The sequence below is a fragment of the Lampetra fluviatilis genome, chromosome 55 (assembly GCF_964198595.1).
Source record: "Lampetra fluviatilis chromosome 55, kcLamFluv1.1, whole genome shotgun sequence".
Lineage (NCBI taxonomy): Eukaryota > Metazoa > Chordata > Hyperoartia > Petromyzontiformes > Petromyzontidae > Lampetra > Lampetra fluviatilis.
Window position 1 is genome coordinate 8533460 of NC_136329.1, and position 21264 is coordinate 8554723.

General features: G+C 50.6%; 1 protein-coding gene across 1 annotated transcript in view; it reads left to right on the top strand.

Moving 5' to 3' along the window:
- LOC144949970 (uncharacterized) overlaps positions 1 to 21264 on the top strand; it is a 37816-nt gene that overhangs the window by 2060 nt on the left and 14492 nt on the right. The window contains exons 3-6 of the mRNA XM_078879960.1: positions 2081 to 2593; positions 8407 to 8559; positions 9364 to 9567; positions 9635 to 13286. Of these exons, the coding sequence (XP_078736086.1) occupies positions 2081 to 2593; positions 8407 to 8559; positions 9364 to 9567; positions 9635 to 13286 (4522 nt within the window). The remainder of the gene's footprint in view (positions 1 to 2080; positions 2594 to 8406; positions 8560 to 9363; positions 9568 to 9634; positions 13287 to 21264) is intronic.

The window sequence follows — 21264 nt, forward strand, 5'->3', positions numbered from 1 at the left end:
TTGTTGTGTGGGGAACGGTGGTGTAGCGGTTAGCGCGCTGCGCTACAAACTCTGCGACCCAGGTTCGATTCCCGCTCACGGCCAACACCAGCGACGATTATCTGAACCGGTCCTGAGCCTCCCCTTGATCGACTCAGCCTCAAAATGAGTACCTGGTGCGGTGTGTAAACATCGCCACTCGGGAGACAAAGGTGGTCGGGCGTGGTGTTGGCCACCCACCCCCTCGTGTGCCGTGCCAGCCTTTGTAGGTGCTAACAGCACTTACCCCAACAGTCTATTAAGGTGACACGGGGGATCTTTGTTGTTGTCCTGGTCTCTTCGAGTTCGACAAAGTCAACAATTTGAATGTGTAAGAATAAAAGTAAAGCGTGTAAAATCAATTAGTCGTTTTGAACGATTTAAGTCTTTATGAAGCTACTCCTACAGATTATGCGATTGACTCTTTATCATTTCAATTGTAAAAAATGTTTGTCCCAAGTGTTTTTTTGCACACTTTTGAGCTAAAATTGTGTTCCAAGTGTCTCTTAAATTTCTGGTCCGTACACCGACTCTTTACAATTCAGTGACGGCGATTGACTTTTAACCTCATCTTTCACAAAATCATGCAGCAGCCCCAGTGACTTCAAACTTCTGCGACGCTCAATACGGGATTGATGTTTCGCCCAGATCTGGGGTATTGCCTCAGCTGTAACAAATGCTATATAACATGCATTCTTCACACACACACACAATACCACACATGAAAGAAAGAAAACCAAGTGGTACAAACTACGTGTGCGCATCATGTCATTCAGATTAATCTGAATTCGGGAATTTAACTTATTCCAGTTCTGCAGAGTGTATATAACTACTTTTATGAACGCAAGAATTAAATCATGAAATGTGTTTTTTTCGTGCCCCAAGTTAAATGAACAATGACGAACCATTGTAGGGCATAGTCATTGTTATTTCGTACTCTGATGGGATAGGCGAAGAGTAAAAATTACGTTATGCGATCTTCTTGGTTCTTTCGGTAAAGTCACGTAGAAGGGAAGTAATAAAATAATAAAAATAAAACATAATTAAATAATTATCACGACGTTTCGGCCACAACGCAAGCAGCTGTCACCTGAGGACGGCTGCTTGCGTTGTGGCCGAAACGTCGTGAGAATTATTTTATTATGTTTTATTATTTTATTACTTCCCTTATACTTGACTTTACCGAAAGAACCAAGAAGATGAATCCCTGCAGTCACGAAAGCTTTAAATCGAACGTTATGCGAGTTAGGAAAAACTGTGCGTATGCATGGCCTATTGGAAAGCTTTCCAACATGCGTTCGTTTTCAGAAGTTTTTAATTCACTGTACGGGAGCCAATGTGTAGCTGCCTGGAAGGAAAACAAACTGGTATTCAGGGACTCCTCTACTTACGAACGAATGAAGTTCCAGAGGTCTGTGGTTCGTAGGTCGATTTGTTCACGAGTCCAACTTTACTACTGTCGATTCCAAACATGTTGTACATCATGTACACTAAACACGGGGAATGGCTTTAAAAGTTGTGTAATATCTTGTAGATGTAGACGCCGCTGGTTCTTCATGTTCTGTAGATGTAGATGGCACTGGTTCTTCACGTTCTGCAGATGTAGATGCCACTGTTTCTTCACGTTCTGCACATGTAGATTTAACTGGTTCTTCACGTTCTGCAGATGTAGATGCCACTGGTTCTTCACGTTCTGCAGATGTAGATGCCACTGGTTCTTCACATTCTGCAGATGTAGATGCCACTGGTTCTTCACGTTCTGCAGATGTAGATGCCACTGGTTCTCCATATTCTGCAGATGTAGATACCACTGGTTCTTCACGTTCTGCAGATGTAGATGCCACTGGTTCTCCATATTCTGCAGATGTAGATGCCACTGGTTCTTCACGTTCTGCAGATGTAGATGCCACTGGTTCTTCACGTTCTGCAGATGTAGATGCCACTGGTTCTTCACGTTCTGCAGATGTAGATGCCACTGGTTCTTCACGTCCTGCACATGTAGATGCCACTGGTTCTTCATGTTCTGCAGATGTAGATGCCACTGGTTCTTCACATTCTGCAGATGTAGATGCCACTGGTTCTTCACGTTCTGCAGATGTAGATACCACTGGTTCTTCACGTTCTGCAGATGTAGATGCCACTGGTTCTCCATATTCTGCAGATGTAGATACCACTGGTTCTTCACGTTCTGCAGATGTAGATGCCACTGGTTCTCCATATTCTGCAGATGTAGATGCCACTGGTTCTTCACGTTCTGCAGATGTAGATGCCACTGGTTCTTCACGTTCTGCAGATGTAGATGCCACTGGTTCTTCACGTTCTGCAGATGTAGATGCCACTGGTTCTTCACGTCCTGCACATGTAGATGCCACTGGTTCTTCATGTTCTGCAGATGTAGATGCCACTGGTTCTTCACATTCTGCAGATGTAGATGCCACTGGTTCTTCACGTTCTGCAGATGTAGATACCACTGGTTCTTCACGTTCTGCAGATATAGATGCCACCACTGCCATCTATTGCGCAGCGGTTGAACTTACGACTCTTGGTCTGAACAGGCAACTGGACATACAGACGGGTTTGTTCTTATCTCTGAAAGTTCATAAGTCTAGTGTTCGTACGTAGAGGAGTGTCTGTAATTTGGTTTAACACGTTATAGGCTTTTGCCATCAATATTATCCATAAGAGGTTTTTGGGTTAGATCGCGTAAATATAAATGTGTCGTTAAACTCGCCATCACCGACACAGCCAATTAGTAAGGTTTGTCACTTAAATACACCGGCGTGTTGGAGGGTATTTGTAAATGTTGTAGTGGGAAAAAAAACTTGATTTGGCGCTTTCGTGACTGCAGTGTGTTCCACTGCGTTTGATGTACAAGGCGCTTCACACAAAAACAAATGTTTTTAACGCAGGAATTACTCTCTGGTTCTTTCGGTAAAGTCACGGTAGAAAGCGAAAATAAATTAAATAATAGCATAAGACGTTTCGATTGCAACACAAGCAATCATCATCAGGTATAAATGAAATAGAAAACAAAACCTAGTAAACTTAGAAATATAATGTAATACAACACAGAGAGTCGGCTAACATAACAGTCAACAAAGATTGCTAAATTTAAGAGATTAAATCTCTCTCTTTGGAAGAACGTAATCAACCAGGTAGAGTGTTGACTGTTATGTTAGCCGACTATCTGTGTTGTATTGCATTCTATTTCTAAGTTTACTAGGTTTTGTTTTCTCTTCCATTTGTACCTGATGATGATTGCTTGTGTTGCAATCGAAACGTCGTATGCTGTTATTTAATTTGTTATTTTATCTTTCTACCGTGACTTTACCGAAAGAACCAAAGAGTAGTGTTGTAGTGGGTTTATTCCCCAACACACAAGCGGTTAGTGCTGTTCTAGTAACGAATTGGCCACATTTTGTTTACGGGTTTAACGACACATTTATATGTACGCGATAGAACCCAAAAACCTCTTGTGGAGTGCTACATTATCAGAGATTCCTGTTTGCTCTGGGTTATCTCGAACTTTTGAGAATCTGTTTTGATCGATTTTGGTCAGTTTTCTACATGGCAGGTTCAAATTAGCAACACGGCTTGATGCTACAGTTTGGCTCGTATTGGATAATCTTTTGACGGATCGATGGACTCAGTTAAGGTGCGTAAAAGCTTTCAACCTTAGTTGGAAAACTTTCGATTTAGAGATACGAAAAAACAGATGTGATGTCCGGGGAAAAGCACACAAGGGGATGTACAAAAAACAACCACAGACATGTTGCAATGTCGTGATTGACTTTACTTTCGAAGACTGACCATTTTAAACACGTTATCTTTTGTTGTATATTTTCTCGGGCTCCAATTGCGTGTGCAATTAATGTCCCCACTTCTTTGTCGCCTGTATACGGCTCCGTCATCCCATGATGCAATTCGCCTCTCGAAGATTTCGCCTCACCGCAATGGGCCTCTTATTTGTTTTGGCTCGTCCGCAGCTTCTACCTGTAAGAGATTCGCTCTGCGAGAGTTTTCCGTCTTCCTGTACATTTTCTTTTTGGCCAAATCGACGCGACCACAGTGCGGCCATCTTCATAGCCGCCGGTAGAACGATATTGACGATCGTTAACTTGCAGAGGCCCGCCATCATGTTTGTTGTTTGTAAAAAGAAAAATGGCCACGTTTGCTTGAACGGTTGATGTACAACTGTGAGAATGTCAACTGCCCAGCCATTGGCTGAAATGCTCGTGACCAGCTTGGGTAGTATTTGACATGTTTGTTGACGTGTTCTTATTTGTAAAAAAAAACAAATATACAATCGTGTTGGTTTTAATTGCTTATGATGAAATATCTGTAACCTCATTTTCTTGGTAATGGCTAAGTGGCCAGAAGTAGTATTTGTATTCAAATGTTCAATAAATTTTTGTTAACTATAGATATTGGTGCTTGGTTTGTTTTTCTTACATTGTTATGAGTTATCTTCTTTCAATAGTGAAAGAGCCAACGCAGAAGATCCCCTGGGGTTTGATCTTCCACGAAGCTGCTCCATGGTCCACCCTAAACGCATCAGCCACTGCACAAATCATGCAGCAGCAGATGCGGATGATAGCTGATGCACAAATAGAAAATGACAAACTCTCTCCAGTTGCAGTAGCGGTGCCATCACTGTGGTCATCCAGACCAGAGACCGTACACACCGCGTAATGAGGCAATGCCCTCGATACACAAATACGAAGGAAGAGACATCATCACAGCGACGATGATGATGTTGATGATACACTACTCCGCTACTGTTGCTGCTGACACGGTGGTCTGTGGCTTTACCACCTGAATGTGAGATTGGAGCTGTTGCTCTGCATCTCGCCGGACGACAACAACAAGAAAATTGCTCAGACTAACACTGCCCATAGACTAACACTGGCCATAGACTAACATTCATAGACTAACACTGCCCATAGACTAACACTGCCCATAGACTAACACTGCTCATAGACTAACACTGCCCATAGACTAACTGCCCATAGACTAACACTGCCCATAGACTAACATTGCCCATAGACTAACACTGCCGATATACTAACACTGCCCATAGACTAAGATTGCTCAGACTAACACTGCCCATAGACTAACATTCATAGACTAACACTGCCCATAGACTCGTCCGCAGCTCCTACCTGCAAGAGATTTGCTCTGCGAGAGTTTTCCGTCTTCCTGTACATTTTCTTTTTGTCCAAATCGACGCGACCACAGTGCGGCCATCGTCATAGCCGCCGGTAGAATTATATTGACGATCGTTAACTTGCAGAGGCCCGCCATCATGTTTGTTGTTTGTAAAAAGAAAAATGGCCACGTTTGCTTGAACGGTTGATGTACAACTGTGAGAATGTCAACTGCCCAACCATTGGCTGAAATGCTCGTGACCAGCTTGGGTAGTATTTGACATGTTTGTTGACGTGTTCTTATTTGTAAAAAAAATATACAATCGTGTTGGTTTTAATTGCATATGATGAAATATCTGTAACCTCATTTTCTTGGTAATGGCTAAGTGGCCAGAAGTAGTATTTGTATTCAAATGTTCAATACATTTTTGTTAACTATAGATATTGGTTATTGATTTGTTTTTCTTAAATTGTTATGAGTTATCATCTTATTTCATCAGTGAAAGAGCCAACGCAGAAGATCCCCTGGGGTTTGATCTTCCACGAAGCTGCTCCATGGTCCACCCTAAATCGCATCAGCCACTGCACAAAGCATACAGCAGCAGATGCGGATGATAGCTGATGCACAAATGACAAACTCTCTCCAGTTGTAGTAGCGGTGCCATCACTGTGGTCATCCAGACCAGAGACCGTGCACACCGCGTAATGAGGCAATGCCCTCGATACACAATACGAAGGAAGTGACATCATCACATTGCCCATAGACAAACACTGCCCATAGACTAACATTCCCCATAGACTAACATTGCTCATAGACTAACACTGCCCATAGACTAACACTGCCCATAGACTAACATTCATAGACTAACACTGCCCATAGACTAACACTGCCCATAGACTAACATTCATAGACTAACACTGCCCATAGTCTAACACTGCCCATAGACTAACATTGCCCATAGACTAACACTGCCCATAGACTAACATTCATAGACTAACACTGCCCATAGACTAACATTCATAGACTAACACTGCCCATAGACTAACACTGCTCATAGACTAACACTTCTCATAGACTAACACTGCCCATAGACTAACACTGCCCATAGACTAACACTGCTCATAGACTAACACTTCTCATAGACTAACACTGCCCATAGACTAAAACTGCCCATAGACTAACATTCATAGACTAACACTGCCCACAGACTAATACTGCCCATACACTCACACTGCCCATAGACTAACACTGCCAATACACTCACACTGCCCATAGACTAACACTGCCCATACACTCACACTGCCCATAGACTAACACTGTCAACGATGGAGGGGGGGCTCAAAAAAATCTTCAAAATCGCGTGACGTCATTTATGGGCGGCCCCATACCCCCAGACGGACCACGTGGTTGGTTGTGGGCGTGGTCAACCGGGCAGGGTCTATAGCAACAAGCGGCAGGCTGTTGGCCCTGTAGCTTCTGGCGTCTGGTTATTTATGGTGAAGTATGTCCGCCCCGAACTAACGAAAGTAGCACCACATCTACCCTTGCATTAACTAAAGCCCCCCACCTCTTGCAGAGCTTGAAGCTGCCACATCGTTTCGCTTCTGTTCGCCGCTGAGCAAACCAGTTTGAGACACCGCGCGGTAGTTGGGCCTCGAGCCTCGGGCTCGCCTGGATTCGCTGCCCAACTTTCGTCCACATACCCGGGGGGGGGGGGGAACCCGACGCCGGGAGCCCGCAGTGCTCGGGTCCGTCACTGATTTACATCACCCGACCGCTCTTTCACTCTCGTGAGTGATGATTTTGTTTTATTGCCGATGTTGACGATTGTCACACGTTTGCAGGCGGTGCAAAGCAGTGCAGATAAATCCATGCAATTCTGTTACCTGGTCGCGTTCGCTAAGAGATGTTGACTACCTCGCCTGGTACGCAGGAGGTCGTGGGTTCGATCCCGACCCTGACGATGCCTGCTGCTGTAGATTTGGCGTCTGTGTGTGTCTCTCTCATCATCATCACGGTGGCTAGGATATGTTGACTACCTCGCCTGGTGTGCAGGAGGTCGTGGGTTCGATCCCGACCCTGACGACACCTGCTGCTGTCTATTTGAGTTTGCGTCTCTCTCATCATCATCACGGTGGCTAGGAGATGTTAACTACCTCGCCTGGTGTACAGGAGGTCGTGGGTTCGATCCCGACCCTGACGATGCCCGCTGCTGTAGAATTGGAGTCTGCGTCTCTCTCATCATCACGGTGGCTAGGAGATGTTAACTACCTTACCTGGTATACAGGAGGTCGTGGGTTCGATGCCTACCCTGACGATTTCCCCTGTATATTTCGATTGCGTGTCTCTCTCTCCCCGTGGTCGCGTGGATTTTTCTCCGGGTTTCCCCTCCGCATTTAGAATCAACGTCACGCGTTTATATTATTTGGTTGCTGCTATATATGTTCACGTGGTGATGATGAAAAGCCGCCACTTTGATGAGCGGCTATCATTTGTGATAGCCGGTTCGCTTCTGAAAAAGAGCTGCTACTTAGCGCAGTGGGACATTACCTGGTAGAATAAAAAAAAATGGTTTAGTATCCTTTTTTTTTACCAACCAATGCGTATATGCTATGAATAAGGGTGGTTGCCCCAAACGCCGATTATTGTTCCTGTACAAAGCCACACACACATTGTGATTATTGAAACGAATGTGTTGAGTTTCTGTTCATGTGTTTGTGCACCACTCAAAGCGTAGCAGCGGCAGCATCGGATCATTTGAACTGAACAGCGGTGGCGATGATATTCCGTGTGATTACCCAGAAATCCCCTCGCTAGAGTCTGAGGACAACGTTTTCCAGACGTTCCTGTGGTCGCAGTCGGGAGCGATGTATGTACAGAGTATATAGGGACTCGTCTACTTACGAACGAGTTAGGTACGCATATCAGAGGTCGCAACCGGGTACCCGATACCTGTACCCTACCCGATACCCGGCTACCCGTACCTGCCTGGGTACGGGTACCCGTTTGCCACCCTGGTGCGGCCGGGTACGGGTAAGGAATCAAAACCCGTTTGCGACCTCTGACGCATATACAGGTTGCTCTGCAGTGCGTGATGTTTGCGTGCACAGGAAACTCTGCGTGTGATGCGGCTCTCAAACTATTTTGGTCAAAGACAAAAACAACAAAAAATGTCTCTTCTTTGAAGGGTTGCCAACCTCTGCTGTAGCCCCCCCACGTCTCGCGGTGCCATGGACATAGCTACGGCTGCTGGCGCTGCTGCTGCTGCTGCACGTGACCCTGGGCGAGAGGAAGAAGTGTCGCTGCTCATCAAGGAGGAACGGGAAGAGGAGTCGCGCCCCGAGGTGCAGGCGGCCGTCATCGTGAAGTGCGAGGAGCAGGAGGAGTCCGTAGGTGAGAGAGGGGACACACAGACCGCTTGCTTCCCTCCCCTCCCTCCAACTCCGATACCCCGCCACCCATTCAACGTGATAAGGTCGTGCTCGTTACACCGCACAAAGTGCTTTCCATAAATGAACCCCAATACCTTTGCTGATTTTGTCAAGGAAGCATTAACCGTCGTCACGCGAACTCCGGTCATCCTCGCAGTGGCGGCGGCTTTTTGGCTAGCCATCAAACAAAGTCGGTCACCGCATCATCGCGCGCTTTCAGATGCGCTTCTGCACTCCTATCGTCTCTTTGTGTTGTTTGTTGTTGTATCATTCTTACCCGCCACAACTGGACATCCGCGAAAAAGATGTCAAGTATAAATCAATATTCTGACTGTGGTCCCGTCCAACCCTCGGCCCCTTTCAAGGCTCGGAGGTCGGAGGAGTTGCCGCGGGGAATGAGGTGGAGGTGAGTGTGGACTCGCGGGGAGAGCGAGACGCCTCCTCCCAGGGCTGGGCCGAGGTGGAGGTGGAGTTGGAGGACAGCGACGGTGATGACGGTGGCGGCGTTGGTGGTGGTGAGTGCTACAGAATTGAGCCACGTGTAACTGCTTTTCAGAAGCGACCTGCCCACAAATTATAGCTCGACCATTTTATATCGGCAGATTCGCATACATGATTATTCGCCAACGACCCTCACGTACGGTATAATTCCGCACGTTTATAAATCGCCTCACTGTACCCCCTGGGACATTGCTACGTGTACCCCGGTCGAGAACCACTGGCGTGAAGAATCGTAATTTCTCTCGTTCCCCCCCATCACTGGCAGGACGCAGCAAGAGGCAGCAACACCCGTGCCTCGACTGTGGCAAGACTTTCGTCAGCATCGGTGGCCTGCGCAGGCATGCGCAGCTGCACGGCATTAAGCGTCCGTGCCGGGAGCGCGGCCGGATCTTGACCTCGGACCGCGATCGGCGGACGCGCTGCCAATCGCACCGCCAGCCTCGTCGCCCGAAGTCGCCGACGGCCGACGGTGGCCGCGCTTGTCCCGGGCGGGCGAGCGCCGAGAGCCGACGCCACTTGTGCGGGGTCTGCGGCAGAGGCTTCCCCTGGCTCTGCTACCTCCGGAGCCACGAGCGGCGGCACGTGCTCTCCGGCCCTCGCCGCCGCGCAGTGTGCGCCGAGTGCGGGGAGGTGTTTTCGGGGCAACGCGAGCTGGCCCGGCACCGCCAGGGACACGCGCGCGGGCCACTGGGCCAGTCGGCGTCGGCGCAGCCGGGGGAGGGAGCCGGAGGGGGGGGGGGCGGCCGCGGCCGAAGGGACGCCGGCGACGACTCTCTTTCTGTGCGACGCCTGCGACCGGGCGTTCCCGTCGCACGGGGAACTTGTCGAGCACCGGGCGTCTCACGACGGCGGCGGGCGCGGCGAGCGTGGGAGCACGCTCCCCTCGGCGAGCAAGCTCTCGCGCCGCCGCAAGATCCGCTCGGGCGAGCTGTGCCGGCCGCACCCGAGGAGGCACCGGCGCGCGGGCGAGAGGGCGAGCGAGCGCGGCCGCGCGTTCCGCCGGCCCTCGGGCCTCCGCAGGCACCGCGGGCGGAGGCCGAACGCTCGCCCCGACGCGCCGGGGGCGGCGACGGAGCCGACGGACGCGGCGGGGGATGGCAGGGGGCGCGACGACGGCGCCGGCGGGGCGCACGTGTGCGGGGAGTGCGGTCGGGGCTTCCGGTGGCCATCGTACCTGAAGAGGCACGGCAGGACGCACACGGGCGAGCGGCCGCACGTGTGCGGGCGGTGCGGCAAGGGATTCTACCAGTCGTCGAACCTCAAGAAGCACCTGGGGGTTCACGACAGGGAGAGACCAGAGCCCAAGGTGCCCAACGGCCGGGGGCCACCGCCCTGGGAGGAAAGCGGGGAGGAGGGCCCACCGCGTCTGTCGCACCAGGGCGCCCGGGGGGACTTGTGCGGCGAGGCGCGCGGGGGGGGCTCTGCTCGAGCCGCGGAGCTCGCCGCCCAACGGGACGGGCGCTCCGACGTAAAGACGCTGGGTTCGCCGCGGCCGGATGAGCCCCTCGACAGGGAGGCGGACGAGGTGCCCCCACGCCACGAATCCAAGCGACGCGCGGCGGCTCTGCCCGCGCCGGACGAGCTCCCCGCGGGCGACGGTCGCGAAGGCGTCTCGCCGACGGGCGCCGAGGGGCGCGAGGCACCCGGGGCCGGCGGCGGGAGCGGAGCGCACGTGTGCGCCGAGTGCGGCCAGGGCTTCCGGTGGCTCTCCTACCTGACGCGACACCGGCGGACGCACACGGGCGACAGGCCGCACGTGTGTGCCGAGTGCGGCAAGGGATTTTCACAGCCCTCGGACCTCAGGAGGCACCGGAGGCTGCATGCGACCGAGCGACCAGGGGCGGCGCCGGCGGCGGCGTCGGAAGGAGCGGTTTCTCGGCCGACCGTTCTGGAGGAGAGCGAGCCGCCACCGCCGCCGCTGCCGCCGCCAACGCCAGACGGGGACGACTGCCGTCGGCAGGGGCCGCGCGACGCCTCCAGGGAGCTGGTGTGCACGGAGTGCGGGCAGGCGTTTGCCTGCGCCTCCTCGCTGAACCGGCACCGCAGGGCGCACCTGGGCGTGCGCCCGCACGCGTGCGCCGAGTGCGACCGGGCCTTCCTGCAGGCGTCCGATCTCAGGAGGCACCAGAAGGTGCACGGCGCGGGGAGGCCAAACGCGCGCACGAGACGGCCGAGGGAGCCGGCTACGCGGGGAGGGGTCGTCGACGCGCACCGCAACGAGGAGCCCGGGGTGGGAGGAGGAGCGGGAGAAGCGGGAGGGGCGTTCGCGAGCGGAGAATGTGTGGAGGGGCACGGGGAGGAGCGGAGCGGAGACGGTCCGCTTGAGCGCGAGGAGCCCCCGAAGGCGTCCATCGCACGCCAAAGCGAGGACCCCTCCCGTGGAAGATGGTGCGCTGGCAACAAGCGAGGGGAGCCGGCCGTACAGCCTCCGGGGTTCGTCGGCGAGAGCCAGGCGGCGACGCAGTTCGGCGAGCGGTCTTGCTCACGTGGGGAGAGGGCATCGGGGGAGGTGGGCGAGCGTCTGCGCGCGTCCCCCTCCGCCGAAGGACCCGCCCGAGCGCGCGGGGATTCCATCGAAGCGTCGCCAGCAAACGGGGACCCGGAGAGGCGTCCGACGTCGCACGCGGAAAGCCGGGCGCACGTGTGCGACGACTGCGGCCAAGAGTTCCGGTGGCTCTCCTACCTGAAGCGCCACAGGCGCACGCACACGGGCGAGCGGCAGAACGTGTGCGGCGAGTGCGGCAAAGCCTTCTACCAGCCCTCGGACCTGACGAAGCACCGGCGGACTCACGGCACGGCGCGGCCGCACGTCTGCGGGCGGTGCGGCCGCGGCTTCGCGACGCCGGAGAAGCTGGCGGCGCACCGGGGCGTGCACGCCGGCGAGCGGCCGCACGTCTGCCCGGAGTGCGGCAAGACCTTCGCCTTCGCCGACAACCTGAGGAAGCACGCCAAGATCCACGCGCGCGACAAACCGCCGCCGTGCGAGCTGTGCGGCAGGGGCTTCGAGACGTTCTACCGGCTGTCGCGCCACCGCAAGGTCCACTCGGGGGAGTACCCGCACGTGTGCGACGAGTGCGGCGAGGGCTTCCCGTGCGCCTCCCACCTCCGGAAGCACCAGTGGGCCCACGGCGGGCAGAAGGCGTACGCGTGCGGCGATTGCTCCAAGGCCTTCGCTCGCGCCTCGGAGCTCAAAAGACACCGGCGCGTGCACGCCGGGGACCCCCCGCGTCCCGTCGTCGCGGAGAGCCGGAGCTCGCCGCCGTCTTCGGCAGCGCCGGTAGCACGGCCGGACGAGGCTCCGCACGGGGGCGGCGCGGCGGACGCGGAGAAACAGCGGCAGCACGCTCACGCGTGCGACGACTGCGGGCAAGGCTTCCCGTTGCGCTCGCTGCTGGCCCGGCACCGGCGCGGCGCGCACGGCGGCACGGAGCGACGGCACGCGTGCGAGGAGTGCGGCCGCGACTTCCTGCGTCTCTCCGACCTGAAGAAGCACGCGAGGACGCACTCGAGCGAGCGTCCCTACGCGTGCGAGGTGTGCGGCAAGGGCTTCGTCAGCAGCTCGCGCCTCAGGACGCACCGGGAGATCCACAGCGGGGAGCGGCCCTACCCGTGCGCGGTGTGCGGCAAGCGTTTCGCCCAGCCGCACGGCCTCGGCTGCCACCTGAAGCTGCACTCGGGGGTGCGCCCGCACGTGTGCAAGGAGTGCGGCGAAGCCTTCTTCTGGCTGTCTGCGCTCAAGCGCCACCAGATGAAGCACACGGGCGAGCGGCCGCACGTGTGCCAGGAGTGCGGCAAGGGCTTCACGCTGGTCTACCGCCTCAAGAAGCACCAGAAGATCCACGCGGCCAAGCTGTACCTCTGCGACGAGTGCGGCAAGGGCTTCACGTGGCACTCGTCGCTGCGCGTGCACAAGCGCGTGCACAGCCGCGAGAAGCCGTACGTTTGCGAGGAGTGCGGAGTGCGCTTCGCCGAGCCCTCCAACCTCAAGACGCACCTGCGCACGCACACGGGCGACCGGCCGTACGCGTGCGAGGAGTGCGGCCGCCGCTTCTCGCAGTCGGCGAACCTCAAGAGGCACCGGGCGACTCATCGGCCCGCGCCCAAGGCTCCCGCGCAGCAGCAGCAGCAGCAGCGTGGAGATGCGGCGGCGCCGATAGCGGAGGCGGGGATGGAGCTCGGGACTTGCCAGTAATCGCAGGGAATGTCTCAAATCCGGACAAAGTCTGGTCCAGAGTCGCCGTTCAACCGTGTGAAGGTCGGGAGGAGCGGTGGTCGACCGGCGTCTTTCCCAAGCCGCGCGCGGCTCCTTAATCCACCACACGCAGCTCTTTACGCCACCACGGGTGGCTCCATCGAAGGGGCGGGCGTAACATAGAGACGCGCTGTCACGGCAGCAAAGAGTAAGAAACGTCGATTTAAAGCTTTCGTGACTGCAGGGATTCATCTTCTTGGTTCTTTCGGTAAAGTCACGTAGAATGGAAATAATAAAATCATAAAAATAAAACATAATAAAATAATATAATATAAAATAATATAATAAACTAATATAATATAAAATAATATAATGGGATGTTGGCTATCAACAACAAGGCAACTCCTAAGACTAATTGGGAATGGGACGCAAGCGTAGGATTGATCACCTTGTCGCTGGCCGCCTTTGGGGAGGGTGTATAGTGTGAAAGGCCGAAACACCCTAGGAACCAAAGGTTCACTACTGACGATGCGCTCCCCAAATTTCACCAGGCTCACCGTTCATGAACTCTTGGAAGTGCTTGCACAAAGGATAGTAACATCTCATCCTGTGTTCTTGGAATCTAATAATATAATATATTATTTTATTATGTTTTATTTTTATGATTTTATTATTTCCATTCTACATGACTTTACCGAAAGAACCAAGAAGAGTAACAAACGTCTCCCGTGCTGTGCCGAAAACCGTTCGTATTTATGGACGCACACTTCATTGATGAAATACTGCTGCGTCACGCTATGCACTTGGGACGCGTACACGCCGGGGAATGAATGTGGTGCCAGAAGGAGGCAGTTGTGTTTCCTTGCACGCAGAGGAAGAAGGATACCCGACATAAAAGTTCACTTTTCGATTTAAAGCTTTCGTGACTGCAGGGATTCATCTTCTTGGTTCTTTCGGTAAAGTCACGTAGAATGGAAATAATAAAATAAAAAAATAATACAATTATAATAAAAATATTATGTTTTATCATTTATTATTTTATTATTTCCATTCTACGTGACTTTACCGAAAGAACCAAGAAGATGAATCCCTGCAGCCACGAAAGCTTTACATCGAAAAGTGAACTTTATAATACATTTCTGACGCGAGTACAAAAGCCGTTTTTCAGAATGCAGGGGCGGAAGAAACTTCAGGTGGTCTCGGCAAGCGGGCGACTTGGAAACGGTTGCAAAAGCGTAGGAGTAGCTCTCAAATAATGGAAAAGGCAGCCACCAAATTTCAATAATGTAATGATGCCGTCAGTTTATCGATATTCGTGGCAAGATTCGGTCACCTTGAGTTGATAGAAGACTGTTTAAAGACAGTGGGCAATATCGCTGCAGTCACCAGAGAGAGAGAGCGTGGGTCATGTGACCCAACACTGCAGCCCCCCACACCATTGACTCAGAGTGGATCACATGACCCAGCGCTACCCCCCCACAAAACTGACTCGCAGAGTGGGTCACGTGGCCTAGCACTGCCCCCCCCCCCCCGCACAGGCGATTCGTGGGCAATATCGCCGACATCCCACCACGCCTCGACGGGGGCTACGAATTGACGTAACCACACGAAAACATTTTTATTGAATAATATTGGTTTCTAAGGTACACGATGTGTGTATAAAATAGCATTTTAAATGCGTGAACGTATTCATGTTGAACTTATTTCACACCGTGCATAGGCAACTGCGCCTATCTGAGGTGCGGGGGGGTGGACAAACTGAACAAAACTTTTAAATGGTATGGGGGGAGGGGGGTGAATGAGAATGCATACAAATGATGGTAAAAAAAACGTACAAAAACGATTCTTGATTTAAATTGTGGTCCTGAATTGTGACAATTCATCAGACTGGGTGAGGAAAGGAATATTTAATGTAACAGGGGTGAGAACCCTACCTTGCCTCCAATTAAAAACACAGCGATCACCCCTAAGAAATTGTGTCAGAAGGTATTACGTTTGAATATTTAGCCAAAAGAATGTGACGTATGGAGTATAAATTGGCTTTTGTGATCATTTACAGAATGTCCCACGGGATGTAAAGTACAATGGGTTAAGCAAAACTAATTGTGTACAGCCTAGATTTGAAGCTTTCGTGACTGCAAGGATTCATATTATTAGGTTTTTTCGGTAAAGTCACGTAGGTAAAAAATTTAAATTAATAAAAGTCAAATAAAAATAAAATAAAAATCACGACGTTTCGGAGGCAACACAAGCTTCCGTCTTCAGGTGGAACCGTCACAGCATGATAGCTGTATCACTTGATCACTTGATACAGCTATCGTGCTGTGATGGTTCCACCTGAAGACGGAAGCTTGTGTTGCCTCCGAAAAGTCGTGATTTTTATTTTATTTTATTTTTATTAATTTAAATTTTTTACCTACGTGACTTTACCGAAAAAACCCAAGAATATGTGTACAGCCTGAGAGTGCTTAACCATTATTTGTCAACTACGGTGTTGTCAAAGCAAATACTGTAAAGTCGCTTTGTAAGCAATGCGCGTGCCTTGTAAGAGACATTTGGAGTAACGATTGATTTCCACTGTATAGTTTCCCATTATCAGACGCTACGCAACTGACCTCATAAAATAATCGATAATTTTGTTGTTGTTTAACTGGAATATAAAACACGTGTGTTTTACTTAATGGCATGGCTGTCAATTACTTTTTTTTCTAAAAAGGCACAATAAAAAATGCCGGAGACACACTCATCCTCGCACCAAGACAGACCTGCCGTGGTCATGAATTACCATCATTTTCCGGAGACCGAATATTTGCTAAGGACACGGCAAAGTAAAAGTGGTCCATTAGGAGATAGTATTGGAGATTTGGGGGGATTTGGTGGAATAAATAAATGTACAACACTTAAACGTTGTCCCTGGTAACCTTGGACCTAAAGCACAAACCTGGTCAGCCTGCCCTGTATGATTCATTGAAGAGGAGTTCGCTAGAATCCTGAGACTGGTTTCACACCATCAGACTGCGCAGTTTTCACTACGTGGCCGTACAGGCCATACCCAGGTTCACGCCCAGGATGAGTTCCTGAAAAGCCGAACAGAAATCAAGTTCAAGTTCATTTATTAGGTATAGCCCTGTGAGCCATTCGGCTCTTGAATCGGGTGCAACCGCAACAAGCAAAAAACAAAAAAAATGAACAAAAAACATCTTAAAATGAATATGTGACTGAGTGCAAACAGAAAATCCAAGAAAAGACAGCAAAATATTGCAATCGAAAGTACTTGAATCGAAGCAAAGAGATGGGACGTTGGGATGGTGGATTGTAACGTGGGTACAGAACCCACGATTATGAGTAGTCGTACCTACTACGAGTAGTCCAAGTAGGCAAGTACTAGTACCTTCTACCAGTAGTAGGTACTCGTACGAGTCGGTACTACTACCACGTTATGATCCACTGTTCCATCTGTAGTAAACCTCCCCATTCATCAGGACCTCAATAACGTCCCTCGTCATCGCTTGAAGTCACGCGAGCCCCTTTTGGACCCATACGTCTAACCTCGATGCGAATTCAACTCTGATGAAGCATGTGGAGTGTAATGGAGTCACGTAGAAGGGAAATAATTAAAAAACATACAATTCTCACAAAGTGATAAAAATAAAACATAGTAAAATACAATTCTCCCAAAGTGATAAAAAATAAAACATAATAAAATAATATTTTCACAAAGTGATAAAAATAAAACATAAAATACAATTCTCACACAGTGAGAATAAAAATAAATGGTATTTTATTATGTTTTATTTTTTATTATGTTTTATGTTTATTATGTTTTTACAAAATGAGAATTGTGTTTTATGTTTTATTTTTATTATACAATACAATTCTCACAGAGTATAATAACTGCAGGGATTCATCTTCTTGGTTCTTTCGGTAGTCACGTAGAAGGGAAAAAATAAAATAATAAAAATAAAACATAATAAAATACAATTCTCACAACAACAACAGCAACCACAACCACCACAACAACCACAACAACAACCACAGCCACAACAATAACCACAACAACCACCACAACAATCACAACAACAACCACAACAGCAACCACAACAACCACAACAACAAGGCTGCTGCTGCTGTCAAGAAATTGAGCAACGAGCGAAGCCGTTTGGTCCGCATCGAGCAGCTGCCGCCGCCGACGTCACAGGCGCAGCCGCCTGCTGATTGGCTCAGCGCTCATCGACGCGCGTTCCGGGGCCACTCTAGCCCCACCCCTTTCCACATTAAACTCACCCCCCGCCCCTTAATAACCCCCACCCCTTAACCCCACATCTCCATTAGCACCTCCCCCCCCTTAGCCCCTCCCCTTTCCCCGTAGCTCCTCCCCCTTCTCCCCGCTTAGCTCCACCTCTTAGCCCCTCCCTCCTCCTCTCCCCTAAGCACCCGCTTAACCCCTCCCCTCTTCTCCCCCCTTTAGCCCCTCCCCCTTCTCCCCCTCAGCCCCTCTCCTCCCCCACCTAGCCCCACCCCTTGACCCCTGTAGCCCCTCCTCTTCCTTTCTTAGCCCCGCCCCCTCTTCCTGCGGGTGACGTCACCATCACCACCGTCACCAGCACCGCCAAGGCAAGCCGACCGCTCGCGTTTAAACTCCAACACCAACACCACTACTACACTACTACCACCACTACTACTACACTACCACCACTACTACACCACCATCACCACCACTACCACCACCACTACTACTACACTATCACAACCACTACACTACCACCACTACACCACCACCACTACACCACTACCACCACCACCACTACCACCACTACTACTACCACTACACCACCACCACTACTACTACCACTACACCACCACAACCACCACTACACCACCACCACTACACCACTACCACCACCACCACTACCACCACTACTACACCACTACTACCACCACCACTACTACACCACCACTACACCACCACTACTACTACCACTACACCACCACAACCACCACTACACCACCACTACACCACCACCACTACACCACTACCACCACTACTACCACCACCACTACTACACCACCACTACACCACCACAACCACCACTACACCACCACTACACCACCACAACCACCACTACACCACCACCACTACTACCACTACACCACCACAACCATCACCACCACTACCACCAACACTAGACCACCACTACTACACCACCACCACTACTACCACTACACCACCACTACTACCACTACACCACCACAACCAGCACTACACCACCACCACTGCACCACTACTACCACCACCACTACACCACCAATACCACTACTACACCACCACTGCCACTACTACACCACCACTGCCACTACCACCACTATTACTACACTACTACCACCACTACACCACCACTGCCACCACTACTACTACACTACTACCACCACTGCACCACCACCACTACATCACCACCACTACTACCACTACCACCACTGCACCACCACCACTACTACTACACTACTACCACCACTGCACCACCACCACTACATCACCACTACCACTACCACCACTGCACCACTACCACCACCACTGCACCACCACCACTACATCACCACTGCACCACTACCACCACCACTGCACCACCACTACCGCCACTGCACCACTACCACCACCACCACTACATCACCACCACCACTACCACCACTGCACCACTACATCACCACCACACAGAGACATCATTGTGGTGGTGGTCACGGCAGCGGCTCCATGCTGCTGACTATCCCCGGCAAGGGGCCATCGCCGCTTCCTTGCCCTTCGAACGCTCACGATTGTCACAATTAAAACAACAACAGCAACAACAACAGCAACAACAACAGCAACAACAACAGCAACACAAACAACAACACAGCTAACGTAAGGACAGCAGCGACAAAGTGACAGGTACATTTAAACTATTGTTCGTTATTGTTGGACAGGATTTGTTGTTTGCATAAACACACAAACACAGCATTCGCTTCGTTCGAGAACGTTCATTGATTGCTATCAAACTTAAGTTGGTTTCACGGGACTTTGCCAACAACAACAAACACAACAACCACAACAACAACAAACACAACAACAAACACAACAACAACAAACACAACAACAAACAACAAACACAACAAAAAACACAACAAACAACAACACAACGACAACAAACACAACAACAATAAACACAACAACAACAAACACAACAAACACAACAACAACAAACACAACAAACACAACACCAAACACAACACCAAACACAACAAACACAACAACAACAAACACAACAACAACAAACAACAACAACAGCCGAATTAAAACCCCGTTGTAAAATATTTGGAGACCACCTGGACCACGTGACACTTGAAACCTGGACCACGTGACACTTGAAATCTGGGCCACGTGGCACTTGAAATCTGGGCCACGTGACACTTGAAGTCTGGGCCACGTGACACTTAAAGTCTGGGCCACGTGACACTTAAAATCTGGGCCACGTGACACTTGAAATCTGTGCCACGTGACACAATTGGACACGTGGTCATCTCACGATATCGTCTTCTCGCCTGCTACTTCTGCATCATCATCATCATTATGAGTTATCTCAATGACCCTGACAACCCACACGGGTGAAGCCCTCATTCTTGTGCAAGGGAAATTCATTTTTGAGGTCCAGGCGACGTACAGCCGTTTCAATAGGGGGGCAAAAATCATCCTGCAGTGGAGTGGCAGTTCTGGGCCGAAAGTTTATTGAGAATGTTACCAGCTACCTAATAAACCTACGCCATCCCTATGGAATTCTTACGCTACATCACCCCCCTTGTTTGAAAGGGAATCGGTTCCAAACGTTCCTGGGCAGGGGATTTTTTTTTAAATAAAAGTGACCCAACACATTTCTTTCTCAGCGAAACCAAAGAAGTCCACATCTCTGCGCGGCGACGGAAAATAATTTGCACGTCGTAAATCGATGTATTCTCTTTTTTTTTGCGCACAGATAACGGGCGGTGAGTGCTAAAAAGGACATTGACAGTTTAGCCATTCATAAAGTCAACGTTTGCCGCAGTAGAGTTAATGACTTTGGACGATTTTAGGGTGAGGTTGGGTGTTGTCGACCTTACTACTGCAACCACCACCACGACAACAACAACAACAACAACGGCGGTGGTGGTGGGACCTATCAGCAGGAGGAAAGCCAAGGCAAGGTGTGTTGGTTGGAATATTGAAACGTTCTGACCCCCGCGTGACCCTACGAGAACATCTGTGATTTAAAAAAAGAGGTTTATAGCTCATTGGATTTCTCCTCCGGTATAAATATTCTCATTCTGTGTGCTTGCATCGGTCTCGGCTACCTCTTGACCACGGCCAAATTCTATGAACTGAACGACAAACAATGTTTTATTTATTATAATGATTTATTTGACCAGGTAAGGTGCACTGGAGCTGCTATTTAGCTCTCTTTCACAAGTGACCTGGCTATCACAAATGATAGCTCAAAGAAGTGGGCTTATCACTTCCGGAAATGTATTGCAGCCAAATACTCTTCAGTGCGTCGCGTTGATTGTGAATGTTGAGGTGAAAAACCGGGGGACTCGGATAAAAATCAACGTGGCCACGGGGAGAGAGAAAGAGACGTAAACTTTAAATGTACAGCAGGCACCAGGGTCAGGATCGATCCCACGACCTCCTGTATACCAGGTGCACCTGCCAACCCACTCGGTTTACCCGTATTCTTGTACAAGGAAATTGAGTTTTCAGGTCCATACAGCGTATAGCTGTTTCAATACGGGCAAAAGCACTTTTTGTCTATTTGATTGTGTTTCTCCTTTGTGATGGGACTTTGTGGGATGAACAGTTAAGATTTATAATGGCACGGGGCGACCAATAAGCTCTCAATTGGTCTGTAATAAGGTAGGGGCGCTGATAAGGGGTTGACAGTTATGCAGGCGAGGTAGTAGCCACCGTGGAAA